This window comes from Hyperoodon ampullatus (assembly GCF_949752795.1).
Source record: "Hyperoodon ampullatus genome assembly, chromosome: 1".
Taxonomy (NCBI): Eukaryota; Metazoa; Chordata; class Mammalia; order Artiodactyla; family Ziphiidae; genus Hyperoodon; species Hyperoodon ampullatus.
Window position 1 is genome coordinate 181,795,248 of NC_136914.1, and position 21,231 is coordinate 181,816,478.

The 21,231-nt window shown below is 35.5% G+C and overlaps 1 protein-coding gene across 5 annotated transcripts in view; it reads left to right on the forward strand.

Moving 5' to 3' along the window:
* Window positions 1-21,231, forward strand: part of MAPK8 (mitogen-activated protein kinase 8) — a gene marked incomplete at both ends in the record, with an annotated part of 42,944 nt that extends 21,713 nt beyond the window's left edge. Inside the window, 7 exons of one of the 5 annotated variants that reach the window (XM_079698042.1) lie at window positions 6,941-7,106; window positions 10,446-10,517; window positions 12,308-12,490; window positions 12,809-12,933; window positions 13,485-13,548; window positions 16,650-16,727; window positions 21,086-21,231. In XM_079698042.1, the coding sequence (XP_079554168.1) occupies window positions 6,941-7,106; window positions 10,446-10,517; window positions 12,308-12,490; window positions 12,809-12,933; window positions 13,485-13,548; window positions 16,650-16,727; window positions 21,086-21,231 (834 nt within the window). Of the gene's footprint in view, window positions 1-6,940; window positions 7,107-10,445; window positions 10,518-10,883; window positions 10,956-12,307; window positions 12,491-12,808; window positions 12,934-13,484; window positions 13,549-16,649; window positions 16,728-21,085 lie in introns of all 5 variants that reach the window. The other 4 variants (XM_079698044.1, XM_079698041.1, XM_079698043.1 and 1 more) reach the window with 4 other exon arrangements.

The window sequence follows — 21,231 nt, forward strand, 5'->3', positions numbered from 1 at the left end:
ACCACTAATCTACTTTCTGTCTCCATATATTTGCCTATCCTGGACATTTCATATAAATAGAATTATGTAATATGTGGTCTTTTGTGGCTGGCTTCTCTTATCTATCATAATGTTTTCAAGATTCATCCACATATGTATCACGTATCAGGTATCAGTATTTAATTTCCTTTTATTGCCAAATAACATTTCACTATATGGATCTACCACATTTTGTTTATACATTCATCACTTAAGGGACTATCACTTAAGGGATTATTACCATTGTCTATCATGAGTAATGCTGACATGAACATTTGTGTACAAGTTTTTGTGTGGGTCTATGTTTTTGTATTTTAGTTTTAATTCTAGCTTATTCTTTGAAAGTGTTGCATCTAATTTGAAAGGAATTTCTTAAAAAATTATTTAATTCAGTGGAATTATATCTTCATTCTATGCTACCTTGTATCAAATAGCCTAACTCAAAAAAGGAAATAAATACATAGTTTGTGCTCAAGTTAACTATTTTAAACTAATTACGTATCTGAGATATTCAGGCTTATCTTTAGTTATCATTCTAATCGAATTGCTTTGTATAATATACAAAGCAATTATACAGATATACTGCTATAATATTATATGTAAATGCTATCTTTAAGCAACATAAGAGAAATCTCTTTAGATGGGAGAGTACATTACTTTCCTCATCCCATACTCTATATTGTTACAGGCAAGTGAGTTAGACTTCTGGGTTTTGTTTTTGTTTGTTAACTTTGTCCTATGGATCAGGAAAGTAATCTGCAACCATGGACGTTAATTTGATTATAGTAAAGTAACATCTTCCAAATAGAAAATTTTCAAATTAATGAGGGTAGCGGGTGGGTAAAACAGACATATAGATCAAATGACAGAAGATTGAAAACAAAAGAAACAGTAAGAAGCAAAAAAGGAAACATTAAATTACAGAAGACCAATATATAGCATAATTTGTAGATGCGATTACCTCTTCATTAAAAGGTCAGATTTTGACCTACACACAAACCCACCACCAACATGTATATGTTTCTATAATGCAGACAGTTGTAGCTAACTCCCAAAGGCTGAGAGCAAAGGTTTTGGCAAAGATGTACTGGGAGAATACAGATGTGAAAACAAGGAATCTCTGTTTAATGAGGTGAAGTTGAATACTGTTATAAACCGTCATTTTGTAAAGATAAAGAGTATAATACACTTATTCGGATAAATAACTGTGAAGAACTTTATACATGGAGTAGTGTTGCAGTATGCCAAGCTTAAACTGTAGAAAATAGAAGAACTGCACGAACACAATGATAGTTATTGGGATGTTCTAACATACTCCATTAGTATAGACAGATAAAGTGTTTAAACCTAAGTACAACTATAGAAAATTTACACAGTAAATTTGAGCTAATTAGAGACATATTGGGGTCTTTTACTATGATGAAAAATATGCCTTTATCTTAGATCAGGCTGTTTGGGAAACAAACTCAAGGATGGAGATATATTGACATGTAAGAAGTTTAATGGGGAGTCCCCTCAGGATCAACATCTGTGGGGAGTAAAGGAAGTAAAAAATAGACATAGGGGAAAAATTGGATGCAATCACTCTAGAGGCCTCAACTGGTGACTCAAGCAGACCTTGGTCTTGGAGAGCAGACTTTGGAAAAAGTGGCTCTCTGTGGCTGAGGGCATTTCCTGGAGAGAGATTTTGCTGAAAACTGTCAGTAGTCAACACTGCCAGCCCCTGGAAGAATGAGTGCCTCAGTCCTAAACCCAGGCTCAGAGCAGGTATCACAGCACCCACCATAGGCCACCCCTGGTGCCATTTGTTCCTACTTCTTTCATACGGTAAGCTCTGGAAACTGTTTTTCCAGGATTTTATTTGATGTCTGTTTCTTGAGCAAGTTCCAAGAAGTTTAATGGGATAAACCATAGCACCCATTTCTGTAGCTGGTCTTGAGGCCACAATTGATACTCACCTCTGTGTTCTACTCCTAAATTCCCCTTACCCTTACCTACCCTCTCTGCTTGTCTGAGATTACTTGCTTGATAAAATAACCTGAGCTTTCATCCTTTAGGGGTTCAGTACAAGTCAGGATGGGGGATGGAGTTCTACATATTTGCTCAGAGATCCAAGCTAAGCTGTATAAGCCTCCAGCATCTAGATAGTTGCTGGTCCCTGTGTCAGGGGAAGAAAAAGCCGGGTGGAATGTACTGGGTCTAAGGCCATGGGCAGAACTAGTCATAAGGACCTGCCTTATTGTAAGGGAACTGGGAAGTGGGGGGAGGCAGACTTCAGAATGGTCTGTGCCATTCTGCTCTGCTTATCAAGCATTCCTTTGCTTCCTTTATTCCACACCTAGTACCTAGTCACCCCCTCCTTAGGGAAGATAATCCAGAGTCCTAGCCTATCAAGGCATTTAGTGCTAAGTGATACATAGTAATCTCTACATTAATCCAGATATTTCTCCTTTTGGTCCAGAAATATTAGAACTAAAATGACCAAATTATCTGGTCACTTGCATCTCCTCCCCCTCCCCCCATTCTCTAGATATGGTGGTCAAACAGGGTCAGGGTAACTACAATAAACAATCCCATTTGGGAAGTTGAAAAATGCAGTCGTTATTTATTTGTAATCTGTAATTCTGTTGTGTAGACATTGTTAGCGTCCTTTTGCCCTTGTGGTGGGGAAGACTACTCGTTGATTAGGCCCTGAATCTGATGTCTGCAAGGAGCACTCTGTCCACTCTTCTCTGTGGTACCTGGCTCCACCCTGTGGAGAGTCTTTTCTGCTAGCCTTCTTGAGTATATCTGAAGTGGGTATTGGAAAGTGTGTTCTCATTGGGGGCTGCCCCTGTTTCACAAGTTCCTATCTGTTAAAGATTGGAGGCCCAAGTGTCACTTTAAGACAGTCCTTAACCTGGACACTATTGACATTTTGGATGAATAATTCTTTCTTTTGAGGGGCTCTCCTGTACATTGTAGAAAGTTTAGCAGCATTCCTGGCCTTTACCCATGAGATGCCAGTAGTACTCCCCAATTGTGACAACCAAAAATGTCTTTAGACATTGCCAGATATCCCCTGGGAACAAAATTGCCCTGATTTGAGAACCATTGTTTTAAGGCTATAACAGTCACAGGCTTAAGGAGTTCTTTTTTTTTTAAATGGTACATCTCTCTTAGAAACTCAGGAGACTTCTTATCTTTTTAATTACAGTTCTTTTCAAAGCACATCTGGTAGCTCACTGGCTCTATATTCTTGGACTTAATGTCTACCTTTATGTTTTCAGGCCTCTGTTGGCAAGTCTGAGGTATTTTCATCAGTTGAAAGATTTTTCAGGTCTTCTTCCATCAAAGGCTTTCAGAATTGTTATGTGAAAATGGTGCATTAGAAACAAATTCAAGATATCAGTGGCTCACAACATTTATTTCTTGCTCAGGGGTCTGCAGGTTGGCTGTGTGGCACTGCTCCAGATCATGGGATCAGGTTCAGGGTTTGTTTCATGTCCAGGTTTTAGCATCCAGGCTGAAGGAGTGCCTCCCTGGGGCCCATCCTTTTCTCATGGTGAAAGAAGGGCAAGAGCCAAGCTAAATCAATCAAGCACATCTAAAACTTCTCTTCAGATTTGATGAACATCACATTTCCTCACAGTCCATTGGCCAGAATTAGTGTAGGCCCATCAATAAGGTGAAGAAGTATATTGGGTTAGGAGGCAGAGATATTTGCTGAGCAACCCACCATTTTTTCTTTTTTTTTTTTTCTTTTTGAAAGGTCTAGTAGCATTTAGCTTTCCCAGAATGGCAAGGCCTTGAAATTCTAGATTCTCTGTTCCCTTTTATTTCTTCTTGTGAAGTGGCCAATTCTTTGATTTGTAGCCAATAGCCACCTATACCCACTACTAAAGTTTTGCTTTTCAATCTCCTTCTAGAGCAGGGGTCAGCAGACTTTTTCTGTAAAGGCAAGACCAGATAGTATATATCTTAGGTTTTGCAGATGATAAGATACAGTCTCTGTTACAGCTTCTCAACTTTATCATAGTAACACAAAAGCAGCCATAGACAGTAGGTAATGAGAGTGTGACTGTGTTCTGATAAAACTTTCTTCACAAAAATAGGCAGGCATTAATTTGCCAACCCCTGTTCTAGAGCTCAAGTTCATTATGCAAGTGCTGTGCCTTCCAAGTTATTGTAGGTGACAGTGTCATGAAATGTCTTGCTACTCTATAACCTGGATCACCTTTCCAACCTTTGATATTAGTTTCCCTGCTGCCTGCTGCTCAACTACTAAGCTATGATCCTGTGTTTATAATAGTCACACCGTACTCCTGTCATCAATTTCAGTGTTAGTCAGAATAGACTAGTGTAACGGAAAACATTCTTAGGTGTCTCTTTTACTCTCACACTACTACCATAATGCTTCTCACACCAGATGTGAGGTAGTTTTTCCCACACCAAACAGTTCTCAGATTCTCTGGACACCAGCCTGGGTATCTTACAATTTTACTCAATTCAGTAGCATCAGATCCTCCAGGTTAAGGGCTCAGTCCCACAAGACTGCCCCAGCTTCAAATGCCAGTCATAATCCCAGGCTATAATTTGGAGGTTCCCACAACCCCCTCGTCAGATACAGTTAATTTGCTAGAGTGGCTAACAGAACTCAGGAAAACATTTTACTTTCTGGATTACTGGTTTATTACAAAGGACGTAACTCAGGAACAGCCAAATGGAGAGATGCATAAGGCAAAGTATGTGGGAAGGTGCACGGAGATTCTAAGCTCTCTCTGGGTGCACCACTCTCGCAGCACCTCCATGTGTTTACCGGAAGCTCTCTGTACCAGTCCTTTTGGGTTTTTATGGAGGCTTCATTACATAGGCATGATTGATTAAATCTTTGGCCATTGGAGATTGAACTCAGTCTCTAGCCCCTCTCCCCTCCCGGGTGGTCTGGGGGCCGGTGGGACTGAAAGTTCCAACACTAATTATTTTGTTGGTTCCCTGGCAACCAGCCTTATCCTTCGGGACTTTCCAAAAGTAACCTCATTAAGTCAATTCTGGTGTAGTTGAAAGGTACTTCTTATGAATAAAAAAAGCACTCCTTTCACCTTTATTGCTCTTATCACTTAGGAAATTCCAAGGGTTCTAGGAGCTCTGTGCTAGTAATTGGGACAATGACCAAATATGGTTTTCGTATTATAAATCACAATATCACAACTAGGTTATTAACAAACACTTGAGTTTTCAGTGGCTTAACACAACCAAGGTTTATCTCCCACAGTATGTGTCCAGTACAGGTCCTAGTGGAGTGAGGACTCTGCCATACATAGATGCTCAGCAGCTCAATATCTAGAATGTTACTAGTCACCAAAGCAGGGCAAGAGACAAAAGGATGTTATGCACTGGCCCTTCTATTCTTGATTCCCACTCACGTCCCATTGACTAGAATTAATCACAGGCTGGAAAAATGTGGGAGAGAAGGTGGAATATTGTTAGTCCATTACTTCTGTCACACATTCATACAAGTTCAGTTATTCTTCAGAGGTATAGATAACAATGCAACTTAAACATGTGTAGAAAGGTACATCTTGATATGCAAGGATGAATTTCAGATGATATTCTTTTTGGACAGTTTCTTTTCCTTAACAAGATGTCTATTTTTAAAAAATTGTATTTTGTTCTTAATCTTTCCAAAATAAAGTGTTTAAGGTTGAAATCTTATTTCTAGACTAGAATGCAGTAGTATGAAGAGCCATTAATCATTAACCAACGCTATAGACATTGAAATAGTATCAAGGCTCATAATATTTATTTTTGAACATGCAGTGTTACTTTGCAGAGATATTGTATTTTGGAAATAGTGACAACGTATTTACAGGATAGCAATAATGAAAATTTTCATTTTCTGTTTCAATAAGCCTGTTGATATCTATTTTTAATTTGATAAAACCTATAGATTACATATCACCTAACCCATCCATGATTGCATATCAAAATATGCTAAAGACAGCATACATGCTTCTCTGGATATAGACATTACAAAAGTAATTATTATCTTTCAGGCCAGCTTTATTCTGTGTTACATCAATCACTGGTATTCAATGTATGTGAATCATACTCCTGCTTTCCTTGGTCTCTTGGTTCATAATAGAATTCATGGGAGCTAACATGGGAGCTAACAAGTTCATGGGTTGAACTTGAAGCCATGAGTGTTTATGCTGCTGCCTTTTAATGATCATAGCACAGAATTCATTGAGGTTGGGTTCAGGTGGGAAATTCTTCACAAAGACATTATTTGGTAGCATCAACAGCAAGTAATTTTATGGATTAGTGGCACCAAGACAATGGTGTCCTACCTCAACTAGCAGTCAAAAATTTTATGAGCAAATTTGTACGATTTCGGGTGGGAAATCAGTGATGGAAGGACTGACTTCGATCCTTTAGAGTTGAACATCTGCCAGTTTGAAAGGTCAAGTGACACGTGCTTGGGTTGACATAGAATGGCCCATTGTTGGTATATAGTATCTATATAAAGCTTGTTTTGACTTTAAAATGGGATCTTTTAAAAGCTGAAAATTTAGTATACAAGTGCATATAGATGCTAACTTACGATTCTCTCTTACTTTTACCGTAATAGTTCTTACGTGAGCTTTGAGATGCCTTTCCAAATTGCTTTCACACCACTTGATTGAAAGTTTCTAGCTAATCATAATTTCTAGCAAATAAAGCATTACTAACTTCTAATAACTGTATATATTCATAAATTAAAAATGCCATCAAGCTAATTTCTCAGATTTGCCTATTATGATGAATCTGTGCAGTGATAACAATTACAGTGAGAAAAATGAACAGTAACCATGAATTGTTTTATAAGTGATCTCATAACTTGTGGACTGCAAAATATTTGTTTATATCATAGCAGCCATTTTTTTAATTTTTATTTTTGAAGGACTTAAAGCCCAGTAATATAGTAGTAAAATCAGACTGCACATTGAAGATTCTTGACTTTGGACTGGCCAGGACTGCAGGAACTAGTTTTATGATGACACCTTACGTAGTGACTCGCTACTACAGAGCACCTGAGGTCATCCTAGGGATGGGCTACAAAGAAAACGGTCAGCAAACACTATTTACTTGAAATACTGTTCTGATTTATTTGCTTTTGTTTATCAGATTTCTTATGTAAATACTTAAATTGAAGTGCATAGAGTTAAATGTATCACTGTATGAAATGATGTTTATCAGGAGTTTGAAAGTAACTACAAATTCTGTCATAAACGTTTGGAAAAACTTGGGGCCCCTGTTTATTTAAATACAAATATATAATCATCAACACTAGCATTAGATAAAGAATTTGTTGCCATGGCCCCTGTAACAGAATATATACCATTTTCTTGCCTGTAACTTGAAAATGAGCATTCTAACATGGGCTCAAGAAATCTTAAGTTTGCATTAATGATATTTGCACACATTTCCAATCCCATGACATTAAAGTTAATAGCAGTAGCACTTAGTGCAGACTTTAAGGGCTGCAATAATGCCATTCTGCATAGCTGATGGATAATTAATTTAAGGTTGCCTTTCGGAGAAAACAATGTTTCATCAAAGACCTTGTGTCCAGCCTTAAAGAACTCACATTATTATGTGCAAGTATAGTCACTTATATGTATCAGCATTAGAATCAAGGTTGAAGAACATTATCAGGCATGTAGTTCATGAATTTAAAAAAATTTTATGCATAAACATACATATATTTATACTTAAGAAATTTTGTTTATTAATCTCAGTCATTTAAGAGATGAATAAGTCTACACAGGATTTTATTGACTTAAACTATAACTTTTTAAATGTGGTAACTTAATCCAAAATACTTACTAGAATAGGACCTAGACATTTTTTCTAGCAAAGAATCTGAAGCAGCAGTTCACTTTGAATCAGGAAACTGTATTCTGGGACTCTTTTTTATAAAAGATAACATTGAACTGAGGATTTTAGCTTAATTTTCTTCTCTGAGCTCATTAAAAACACTTCAAATATTTACTACTATTCTTTTGTTCTTAAATAAACATGCTGTTCTGTTGTCTTACTCTTTATCTAAAATTGCCTTATACCCTGTAAAATCCAGTGAGTTAGATTTAGTATTAGACTCTTTTTTTTTTTTTTTTTTTGAGAATCTTTGCTTTAAGTGACTGGCATGAAGATTGTTTTTGTATTTGCTGTAAAACCATTGATTGTCACAGATAATGTATAATGTGGCACTCTGTCCTATAATTGTGATCTTGGGAGCTCCCTACCAGAAATTAGCACCAAGAAAAACTGTCATGTAAAGAATTGACATGTTTTCCTTTCTTAGATAAGAATTATATAGATCTACCTTATTGCCTTTTTGGGGGGGGGGCAGGAAACTGAGTCAAATGTAATGCTGAATTATGATAACTACATTAGCCAGCAAGGGTAAACATAAGAACTTCTGCCTGTTAGTAACACCTTTCACCCACCCCCACCTGTTTTAACAACTTTATTTTATACATCTTTTATTGAAAGCCGGCTCAAAGCTTTTTGGAAAGTGTGAGATAATGGAATATATTTAAACTGCCAAATAGACTAAGCAGTTAGACCCTGTAAAACTTGTTTTATGTATGAATCAGGCTTATCATATTCTGAGGAAAGTCTTCATTAACTCAGACAATATCTTCTCTTATGCTTGCAGCTTTTGAAATCTGTTTTAAGATGTTTTTCTTAAGATTATGTACATAAGTAGTGTCCTGAATATTTAACTAAAGCTTGCTATTCTCTATAAAGTCCACAGGGAAAAATTATTTTAATAGATTTTTGCCAAAAAATGAAAACCCTGGAAAAAATTTTTCTCTGAACTGATTTATGAATGTTAACTTTTCCTCTAAAATTTTATCCTTGAAAGTTGAACTATGCCATAAACATAAAAAGAATTGTATGTATTTTAATGTGAAATTTTAGAGAAACTTTAGTTCCACAGGATTTCTAAAATTTGTTCCTAATCTAGCTCCTAAAATTCTGTAATGAACTGGCAGTCTCCTCATGAGTGTATTAGAAAGTACTGACTTTAAGTTCCCAAGTCCTCCTGTATTGGTAAAGGGTATATTTCTAACATCTATTCCTGCCCTTTTCTTCTTTTGCTATTAGAGGATTGGGGCCTTCAAACTTCAAAAACAAATGCAAGTTTCTAAAGCTTTCCTTTCAAATTGCTCATTCCCCTCTTGTATTAAACTGCAAGCACCTACTCTCTTTGTCTGATTTTCAAACCCAAAGATATAAAATGTCAGGGTATGTGCTTAGTTTTAATGAAACAGGTGGAGGTCCTCAAATTGCCCATTTCTATGTCTAGCAGATTCTTTTCAGTATTGACTAGAGCTCTCATTTAAAGTTGACAAGGGTCATGGGACTTCCCTGGTGGTCCAGTGGTTAAGACTCCGCATTTCAACTGCAGGGGGCACGGGTTTGATCCTGGTCGGGGAACTAAGATCGTGTATGCTGTGTGGCCAACAAAAAAAAAGAAAAAAATTAAAGTTGGCAAGGGTCAGTAAGTCCACTAGGAAACTCTGTAGATAATAAATCTGTGGGAACTTTCAAACTGTATTCAGCCAAAACCAACTTCTTAAACCAAAAGCGTTTTGGTTCTATGGGTTTAAAACACTTTAGGTGGAAAACATGAAATATACTTCTCTTACTAAGTTTTCTTGATTGATTATTTGTTCGTTCTCTATGCACTTGTTCCTTTTGGGATAGTAGAGTAAATGCAGCATGGTGTTGCCAAGGAGAAAAATGACCTTCAATTCAGAGTAAACATAGCACCTCTCAGAATGAATTTATTAACTCCAACTTGAAAATTTCTGAAGAGCTTTAAATTAACTTTTCCTCTAAAATTTTATCCTTGAAAGTTGAACTGTAATTATTCATAGAATAACTGTAATTATTCATAGAAACATTGTTTCTGTTAAGTATTTTAATATACTAGATTATTTCTGCTCATGCTTTTTTCTTTTATTTGACTTAAAGAGAGAGTATAGTGCACAGCTGGACCTCAAAATAGTATAAAGATTTTATTTTTAAAATTTTGCTACCTCGTGTACATTTTCAGCCTTACTTATAAGATTTGTGTTTGGTTCTTTTTCATATTTTATAAATAAATTTTCAGGGGCAAAATGTGTAGGTTTTTTAAATTATGTGATTTCTGTGCATAGCTCTCACTTTAAATTAGATATGTAGTTAAAACGCCACACTTTACATTTGCTTTTGTGAATCAAAGCCTTTTGACAAATATTTTGTGTTTTAAATTATTCCATTAGCTAAAATTAAAATCACTTTTTTCTTTTGGTGATGTTTTGCAGTTTTTATATAACGCAGTCATATTATGCTTCTTTGATTTTAACGACCTTTTGCTTTGCTTTTCCTTCTTTTGTGCTGCAAACATATAGTGGATTTATGGTCTGTGGGGTGCATTATGGGAGAAATGGTTTGCCACAAAATCCTCTTTCCAGGAAGGGACTGTATCCTTGTGCTGCTGCAGCAGTTTAATTAGTTAGGTGATGAACTTCCTTATGTTCTCTAATGAAAATGAATATAGTGTACATTTATACATGTGGGTTTTTTTAAACAGACGTAAAGTTTGTGGCTGTTATAGTTCAAAAATTGTTGAGATACAAAGCTGAAATGTTTGTAGGCTGCATCTGGCAGTAGGAAATACAGTCTCTGCTGGTAGTTAGAGCACATTCACTGTCACTCATTTTTATTTTATACTGCTTTCTATAATTTTGAAGTATACATGGTGTGTGTGATTTTTTTTTTAATGTTTATATATTTTTTTTTATTTTAACCAAAATCTTTATGTTAATGTCATTGCATTTTGTTTTCAGTTGACATTTGGTCAGTTGGGTGCATCATGGGAGAAATGATCAAAGGTGGTGTTTTGTTCCCAGGTACTGATCGTATCCTTATCTTTGGCCTAAAATGTAGTTTCTAAAGGTCAAAATGTATGACAGCACTTCAGCTTGGTCAGGTATAATGTATTTTGTCTCTCCCTAATAAGAAAGTCTTGTTAAATTACTCTTTCAAAATACCACCTGCTATTTGACTTAGACTTTCCTTTCCCTAATTTTTTTGTTGTTTCATATGTTAATTCTGAAAACTGCTCAGGTTAATTATCCGCAATTATTTGCTGGCTTTGAGTTGATTTATTTAACCTAAATCAAAAGTCATGGCTTGTATTAAATTTTCTAATAATTATACACTTGAGTAAGTCTAGAAGTACTTAGGACATAATGAATTTTGGAATTGTCTGTTGCTTCTGGTCATCCTTTTGTTTTGTCCTCCCCGCTTCCTTTTTTGTTAATGTGCTGTGTGTGTTATGTCTTTTGGTTATTGTCTCATTACTCAACATAACACACTGATCTTTTCATCTGAGAATTTCAGCAGTAATAATTTTACATGGTGATGAGTAGATTTGGGTCATGATTTTTTTTCATCTGACTGACTACTAATCTTTATAATAACAGTGATCTGTTATGTGTCTATCAGCTAGTGAAACTTAGAATTGTTTTAGGAAGAGGAATGGGAAAAACCGTATTCACTGGGTTACAATAGGAAAGTTTTAGGTCTTAGTCCACGGGGAGGAGTTTGAGGTGTAAACGCTAAAGATTGGAAGGAAAGAAACCAGAGAATTCTAACCTTACACCTTAACCAAAATACTGAGTCATTTTCTTAAATTCCAGAGCTTTAAAAAAATTTTATTAACATAAGCTGAACAAAGAATGGCAAAAGGAAATGCCATCATTTTTATTGCTACTGGTTTTCTGTTAGTGTAGAAAACTCAAGAAATGCAGGACATGTAATAAGAAATATTTCCTATCTTCTCGGAAATGCATTCACATTTTCTGATAAGCTGGAAGGAAAGGCAAATTTTGTATTCTAAAATTATGTACAGTTTACATTTAGAGTCCTTATGGGTAGTAATTGTCATTTTTCTTTGAGCCACTTATCATTTATATTTAGAATTTGTGTATTTAGAATTTAAGAATTTAGAATTTAAGCTTCCATTTTTATGATAAAGTTAGTATTAGTAGACACACACATGCACATAATAAATAAGGTTAACAAAGCTTGTTTACTGATCCTTTTTGTCCACCTACAATCATTGCCTTTTGCAAGGTGGCTGTAAGATTTATAACTGCCACATTCTTTCTTAGGATTTTTTAATTGCCATTTTCTTATTTTAATATGGATATGACTAATATGTTGAACATTAGATACACAGTATTTTTTCTTAGCTACTTGATATTAGATATTGATCAGTGGAATAAAGTTATTGAACAGCTTGGAACACCATGTCCTGAATTCATGAAGAAACTACAACCAACAGTAAGGACTTATGTTGAAAACAGACCTAAATATGCTGGATATAGCTTTGAGAAACTCTTCCCTGATGTACTTTTCCCGGCTGACTCGGAACACAACAAACTTAAAGGTACTTTTTATAAACATATATCTTTAATTCCATTGTGGGTAGGTGGGTGGTTGTGGAGGGGGTTTATGAGGGTGTATTCATATTCTCATGGGACATAACATTGTCTCTGGGTAATGGAACAGTGTGAAGTTTTAGTTCTCTTTAGTTATTTTTTTGTGACTTTATATTTTTTAATCATATGTATGACCTAATTTTATAATAAATCTATTCTGTTTAAAGCATTTTTTAATAAATGATAATTTCAAGTTTCTGAAATTTATTGATAATTTTAAAGCTTTTATGAGATATGTGTACATTAACATCTCATTATTTTTGCAGCCAGTCAGGCAAGGGATTTGTTATCCAAAATGCTGGTAATTGATGCATCTAAAAGGATTTCTGTAGATGAAGCTCTCCAGCACCCATATATCAACGTCTGGTATGATCCTTCTGAAGCAGAAGCTGTAAGTTCTTTTCTTTAATGTTTGAAGACTATATTGTACTCTTAGAGTTAGAGTTAAAGTTAGGTTTGGAGGATATTTTTTAATTTTAAATAAAAATATAAATAAATGATGATGGTGTTTTTCTGTTTTTGCATGAAAAGTTTCTTAAGAGAATGAACATATCCAAGTACCTCCTACACAAAATAAAGTTCCCCCCCCCACTGTTTCTTGCCTTTTTGCCGTGACACCTTGTATGCTGAGCTAGAATGTTGAGCACTTTGGGAAAACATCTTAACTTAGTTGTAAACAAATTATTGTATCCAAAGCATACCACAATTCTATGATATAAATAAAATGTGACAATTTCAAAAACAGGAAGAAAAGAAAAAGACGGTTAAACATCTTTTTTCCTGTCACTGTTCTGTCTACACGAGATCAGTGTTGATCATTGATCAATCTTGGCCTAATGATGTATTTTTCCAAGCCTTCTGTCTGGCTAACATTTCAAATAATTGTAAAGAATTTATATACCCCCAATAAACTGACTCAGTTATTGTTCCCTTGCTTTTCAGCCACCACCAAAGATACCTGACAAGCAGTTAGATGAAAGAGAACACACAATAGAAGAGTGGAAAGGTAACATTCACCAGATTCTTTAAGATGAAGCTGAAAGAGCTCTGGCTTTCTATGTTGATTTATTCATCATTTTAGGGAAGTGAAAGATATTTTCTATTATTCGTAACTGATATTTAATAATATGATTTAATATTTTTACAGAAGTAGAGAGTATGTCTCCTTCCCTCACTGACTTAATCCTAATGTCTTTGTTCCCCACCCCAGACAAAGACACATTTGTGCTTTCTGGAACTTTTATGTGCTTCCGTAGTCTACAAAAATACAAACTTGTGTGTTTAATGTTTCCCCCTTCTCCTCTCCCACCCTGTTTTAGTCACATATGGTTGTATACAGTGCACACTTGCTTTGTTGATATAATCGTATATTTTAGAGATTATTCTCTCTTGCTCCATATACCTGGCTCATTTGGTTTAATAGCCGGTTAGTGATCAGCTGTTCGGCTGTGTCACAGGGTTCTGTATCTAACAACCATTTGAAGAGCATTTAAGTTGTATCTAGTCTGTTGTTACAAACAACTCTGCAGTGTTCTTGTGCACATCTGAGAACATGCCTGTAAGAAAAATCCTACAAGGAGATTCACTGGGCCAAAGGATATTTTTCAGTTATTTCCGATTATTCTCCAAAGAAATTGTTGCAGTTTACACTTCCATCAGCATTTTATGGGAATGTCTCTTTTACCCCCACCCTCACCAGCAGAGTGAGTTAATTTTTAATCTTTGCATATCCAATAGTTTTATTTTATTTTTTTACTTTGGTTGAACATTAATAATGCTTTGAAAGTCATGGCAATGTTAAAATATTTCTTTCTTTAAAAGATTCCCTGGGACAGTTCGGCCAGGTAACTTTTAGATCCTGCTTGCCTCCATTTATGTTGTTGTCATTTGATATTTTGACCACTTTTGTAACTACATGACTTTGGACAAGTCACTTAAAATCAGGTAGACAGAAGACATGTTATTAATAGCTAAGAACCTAAATACTTGGAAGGCAAAAATATAAATCGGAGCACGTAATCCATCTACAGATTTATTTGGGAGGAATGAATTTGATTCTTTCTTCTTAGGAATAACCAGAGATTAGTTTTCGCCAAGTTGACTTTGGGAGACATATAGTTAGACTCTGTAGAGCCCACCAGAATGATAGAATTGGGTAGAACCTAGTGCATCTATATATGTAATATACAGGAGTATAGAAACTATAGATCAGAGTATGTATTAAAGTATCTAACCTGATATTTTTCTATATCATTACATTTACAATAAACATTTTTGGTATTTCATGGAATCTTAATAGGCCACCAATTGTAAAACACACTATTACGTACCACTAAGAAAGAGGAAACAATGCCAGTTGTACTGCACGATTGATTATAGATGCAACCCAGTTTCAAAGATATTAAACTGTGAAAAAAGTACATCTTAAAATCAGTGAAACATCGTATTTTCATTTGTATATGGTTATATCTGGGATTTTTGATTACTGTAAACATGTTTATCTTTATTCTGTATCTTTTTCTCCTAGCCCCAAATGCCGTTTAGTAATTACCTACAAACTCCCTTTTTCAAGATCTGCTTAAGAATTTTAGCATCATAACAGAAAAATTCATTGCCAAAGCCATGAACTACAGATTGCTTTGTCTAGTTAGTACTCCTGATTAGCTTTGGTTCTTCTGCCTCAGTCCCACTTTACAAAGGGGTATTTTCTCTCTCTTTTTAATCCTCCTATCCGGAATGCTTACCATTCCTTTTTGTTTCTTTAAAGAAAAGCATGTCCCATTCTTTCCTCTATCAAGACTTCCTATTTTTCTTCTTCCCAGCCCAAGTAGGTTACCATCGCAAGCAAAGTTAGCCGTCTCCAACTCTTGTTCATCCCAACATATCCACTTGTTTTACCTTATTATCAACATGAATGTTGCCATACCCTGTGATCAGAAATCATTTATTGAAAGTTTAATGTAAAGAATTACAGACTCCTTGAAATTCTTTGCAACAATTTTTGTTTATACATTTTTCTCAGAAGAGGGTTCATTGCTTTTATGCAATTCTCAAAGGATTTTATGACCCAGAGAAGATGATGAATAATGGCAATGTTAGCATCCACCAGAAGGTTCTTCTTAGGTCGGCATTCAGACTCATAAGGCACATCACACTTGACATCAGGATCATATAGAAGAATACAGGGCAGGAGGCACGTACACTGCAAGGCAGGATCTGGTGTTACTCTTCATTTGGAGTAGTCCTCCCAGCAGTCCACCCACTGTCCAGAAGCCTAGTTAAGGAACAAGATTCTCATGAAGAAATCTTCTTGACAGTCATAGCATGCCATGCTTCAACTCAGAAGGAGTTAAAGTATAGTTACCTGATTCTTTTTCTTTAATAAAAATATATTTAGGGCTTCCCTGGTGATGCAGTGGTTGAAAGTCCACCTGCCGATGCTAGGGGGCACGGGTTCATGCCCCAGTCTGGGAAGATCCCACATGCCACAGAGCGGCTGGGCCTGTGAGCCATGGCCGCTGAGCCTGCGCGTCCGGAGCCTGTGCTCCGTAACGGGAGAGGCCACAACAGTGAGAAGCCCATGTACAGCAAAAAAAATTTATATATATATATATATATATTTATATTCTATTCTGATTAAAGAAGGTTCCACATACTCTTGCATTTAAATCTTTTAACAGATATCTGGGTAAGTACCTACAATGTACCAGGTACTATGCCAGGGCTCAGGAAATAGAAGTTAAAGACAAATTTGATTCAGGCCCTCACTGAGAGAATTAAATTAGCATTTGCTGTACAGAATGATATGGTATAGTACAAAGTGCTGGTGGAGTAAAAAAGATAAAGCTTCTAACCCCAGCTCTATCTTAATCCAACTTTCGGAATATTATAGCAGAGACTTTACTTCTTTCAGTATAATTCATGGTTGAGGATCAAGAAATTGTTATTAACACCTTTGAATCTTAGGCTGACACTTCTGGAGCCTCTGCCATTGCAAGAACACCATTCGAAGTACTTAATGTGTGTAAAAATTTTTTACTTAAAGCATACATATCTTGGGAGATTGCCTCTCAGACTTTGAAAAGTTTTTGTTCACCTCTTTTTCAGAATTGATATACAAAGAAGTTATGGACTTGGAGGAGAGAACCAAGAATGGAGTTATACGGGGGCAACCCTCTCCTTTAGGTTGGTTACAATATAAGCTTAGTTAAGATTACAGTTTACTTCTTGGCGTTGTAGTCTTCAGTGGCCTGAAACCTTCAGTTCTTTCCATATTTAGTACCATTAGTATTCAAAGTTTATTAAGTATAAGGAATACAATTTCTGTGGTAAATTTGAAAGCACTGGTACACTGTTCTATCAGTACATTGTACTAGTATATCAGTAACTGACTTCATAAAATGCATATCTTTTTCTTTGATACTGACATCCCATTGAAGAACAGAAACTTAAAACCTTTTTTTGTTGTTGTTGGCATTGTTGTCTTTAAAGAAGAAGTTTATCACAATTCAATATATTTACCTTTCTGTGATTTAACAATCCTTACTTTGGATAGATAAACTAAAACTTCATGGCAAAATTCTGTACGGGATACCAATTTTGTACATGATACCTCTTTCTCATTTTGGTATTTTTGATTTGTTTAAGGCAGTAGCATTAAAACTGCTGTCAGAAGGTATTCTAGCTCTTAAGAACATTGGTTTGCAGGAGTTAAACATTTTCTTTTATCATAAGCTCATCTTATATTAAATTTTAGTACTTGTAAAAGCATAAAGAATTTAAAGGAAAAGTTAAATGACAGGTAACATGTACATATTAAGTACATACTACATGATAGACACTGATAGTTTTTGCACTTTGTTTCATTCAGCCCCCCAGAACCCTGAGGAAGGGGTTGTTGTGCACATTTTACAGATGAGGAAACAAGTTTAGAAAAATTAAATGATATAAGACTACAAATCTTTTGTGTAGCAAAGCAATAGTTGAAGCCATGTTTATTAGTAACTTCAGAGGGCCTGGTTTTTCCAGCATCACATATGGCTGGCAACAGAGAATAGGGCAGTTTTAGGGAAGAGATTAAATTTGAGCTGAGCCTTGAAGGCTGAGTAATGTTTCAACAGGTAGGTCTTGAATTTGCGTGAAACTATGCCATTTTAATCCTTCTAAAATTCTTATACATTCTAAGAAAAAAAATGGATATCATATTTAGCATCAATGAAGTAAGATTTATAGGTATAATTTCAGGTGCCCATTTTGTTGTACTATAAACATATATTTGTTTAAATAATTTTTGTAGCTTCCTATGACATTTTTGGTTATATTTTGAGTTCTTTTAATTCTTTGTTTTTTAAACCTTGATCAAGAATGCAGTCTTCCAAATTTTAATATAGATCCTCTTGAAAACATAAATTGGTTTCAACAGCTTTTTATCTACAATTAGCTGTAACAAAAGCTATCTTATAAATGCTTTAATAACTCAGTTAATTAGCTTTGTATTGATATACAGTAGTCATATAAATGAATTGTTCATGATGGAGGCTTGAATGGAATTTGAAAAGTCTATTATTAGGGAGAGTTTTATACTTTAACATACTGTCCTAGTGAATGGCACATCCTAAGTGTCAAATGTTTGAGTAAACTTAATAATCTCATGAGATAGATAGAGCAGTTGTGTTTGTTCTTAATTTATAAGTGAAAAATTTGAATCCTAGACAACACTTGGCTATGGTTACAAAATAAATCAGTGGAAAGGACAGGACTGCAAGTTTCTAGACATTTTCTGGATTCTCAGTTATAGCTGGCAAAAAAGAGTGTTAGTAAATTAATCTGTTATAAAAATATTCAGTTCTTGATTATATGCAAAAACAAGATACAGTATTTGATGACTCAAAATATCAGATAATCACAATACCATTTCGACTTGATTTTAAAAAGTAAATATTTTTCCTTCTGGATTGCCTCTTATCTTTATTTTGGTTTGGCTAATACTAGAATGAGTTTGCATACCTTTGAGTGTGTAGAGTCACTGAGAGGGAAATGACCCAGATACCTGAAATTAAAGATTTTTCCATATTACTGCTGTTCAGATATTGAGAATTTACTATTGGCTTGGCCCAAAAGTTCGTTTGGGTTTTTCTGTAACTTACGGGAAAACCCGAATGAACTTTTTGGCCAACCCAATATATTACTTTAAAGGTCAGAAGTAAACAAGTTTTTTTTCCCTTAGCTATTTGATTTTCAGATTAAAAAGTTAACTTTAATTATGATGCATTTCAAACTAACACAACATTGTAAAGCAATTATACTCCAATAAAGATGTTTAAATAAAAATAAAATCAAGTGAAAAAAATGATTTTTATTAGATTAAAAAATTTGGATGAAATAAAATTTGGATAAAGAAGTAGAGGCATGAAAAAGTATATAGAACCCTTTTATGATTTGAATGTTTCAGTACAGGTCTTTGAAGCTAGCCATAATATTGTATACTCTTTAGTCAGAAAAGGTACATTCTGTAGTGTACCAATTGAACTTTTAAAAGTTTAGTATCTTCATTTCACTCTTGGCTGGGAGCTAATGGGTTCTTGGGTCTAGAAAGTTATCACATTTCTCCTTTTCCTCTCTTCTATTAGGCCTGAAGTACCCAGTCTGCTTTTCTTTCCCAGTGCACCTCCCATCACCTGCTTTATCCCTTGTGGTTCCATTCCTTTCTGTTTCCCAGTCCCTGCCCCACTGCCCTAAAGATTTGCCTATTCCCATTCCCTAGCATTTTCATTGTTAGATTTGAAGACAAGCTCTCAGAGGACCTTTCATATTTAAGTGTTTTTATTGCTTATCATTGGACACAAAGGAGGGATAATTTCAAACAATGAGGTGCTGCGTTCTGGAACAGTGGTTTTCAACCTGCTTAGTTTTAACATCATTGGGTCCCTGAAACTCACCCCTATTCTTATTGCTCAGTTTGAAAACCATTGGTTTTTATTCCATGAATGTGTTCTTAGGAACTTTTGTATAACTTGCGTTATTTAATATACTCAAATTTGGAATGACTCTTATTTAGTGGTCATGTAGTTCAAAAGCACTTAACCTAGTACATGAATCACCTTTAACTTTTCCCCACCCCACGGTGTCATTCCCTTCCCTTCCTGACCCAACCCCCTTGAGAGGATTTTTCTATAGGTTAAGTATTCCTGTTGCTTTTTAAAATCCAGGAAATGCTTGTTAGGCTATACTTTTGGTAAAGGAAACAGTCTCCCCCTACTTTCGTGTTTAATAAGTCCATATTTGCATATACCAAGTACTTATTAGAACTGAAATAACAAGACCTGAGTTTACCTAACTGGGGCACTTGTGTGGCTCGGCAAGTCACGTAACCAAATGGGGCAGTTGAACTGAGGATCCTTTGAATTAAAATGATTTTAATCTTCGTCTTGGCTTTTGCTTTAAAACAAGATGTACCAGAAGGATTGTTTGGACTTTACAGTGAGAAGATATCATAGAGCACTTTTTTTAGGGAAGTAGTTTTTTTTTAATTTATTTTATTGAAGTATAGTTGATTTACAGTATTACATTAGTTTCTGGTGTACAGCAGAGTGATTCAGTTATACATATATACAATAGTTTGCATCTGCTAATCCCAAACTCCCAATCCATCCCTTCCCCACCACCCCCTCCTGCTTGGCAACCACAAGTCTGTTCTCTATGTAAGTCTGTTTCTGTTTCATAGGTAAGTTCATTTGTGTCATATTTTAGATTCCACATATAAGTGATATCATATGTTATTTGTCTTTCTCTTTCTGACTTACTTCACTTAGTATGGTAATCTCTAGGTTCATCCATGTTGCTGCAAATGGCATTATTTTGTTATTTTTTTATGGCTGAGTAGTAGTCCAGTCATCTGTCGTTGGACATATAGGTTGCTTCCATGTTTTGGCTGTTTAAATAGCGCTTCAGTGAACATTGGGGTATATGTATCTTTTCAAAGTATAGTTTTTGTCTGGATATATGCCCAAGAGTGGGATCGCTGGATCATATGGCAATTCTCTTTTTAGTTTTTTGAGGAACCTCCATACTGTTTTCCACAGTGGCTGCATCAATTTACATTTATTAGGGCAGTAGTTTTTAACTCTTTGAGTCATACATTCCTTTGAGATCCTCTCTCCAACAAAATGCAATGCAGACAGTTTTGCATGTATTATTAAGTGTTACTCACACACAGTCTGAAGCCAATTCATGAGTCTTTCCATAGGACCATTTCTAACTATGGCTTGGACTTAACAATTCTTGTCCTGAACTGAAAATGAAAAACAAATTAGTTGAAAGGACAGGACTCCAAGTTTCCAGACGATTTCAGAATTCTTACCTCGTAGCTAGCAGTGAAAAGTGTTTGTTAGTGTTGTGTTGAATATCACTTGTGATTATTTTTAGTGAGCCTTTTAAAACCAAAAGAAAAATTATTGACCACTGGAGGTAGTCAGTACAGTACAAGTAGCTCGGTCTGCAACTCTGTCTGCAACTGATTTGCTGTTTTGTTTCTCATAGCACAGGTGCAGCAGTGATCAATGGCTCTCAGCATCCATCGTCATCATCGTCTGTCAATGATGTGTCTTCAATGTCAACAGATCCGACTTTGGCCTCCGATACGGACAGCAGTCTAGAAGCATCAGCTGGACCTCTGGGCTGCTGTAGATGA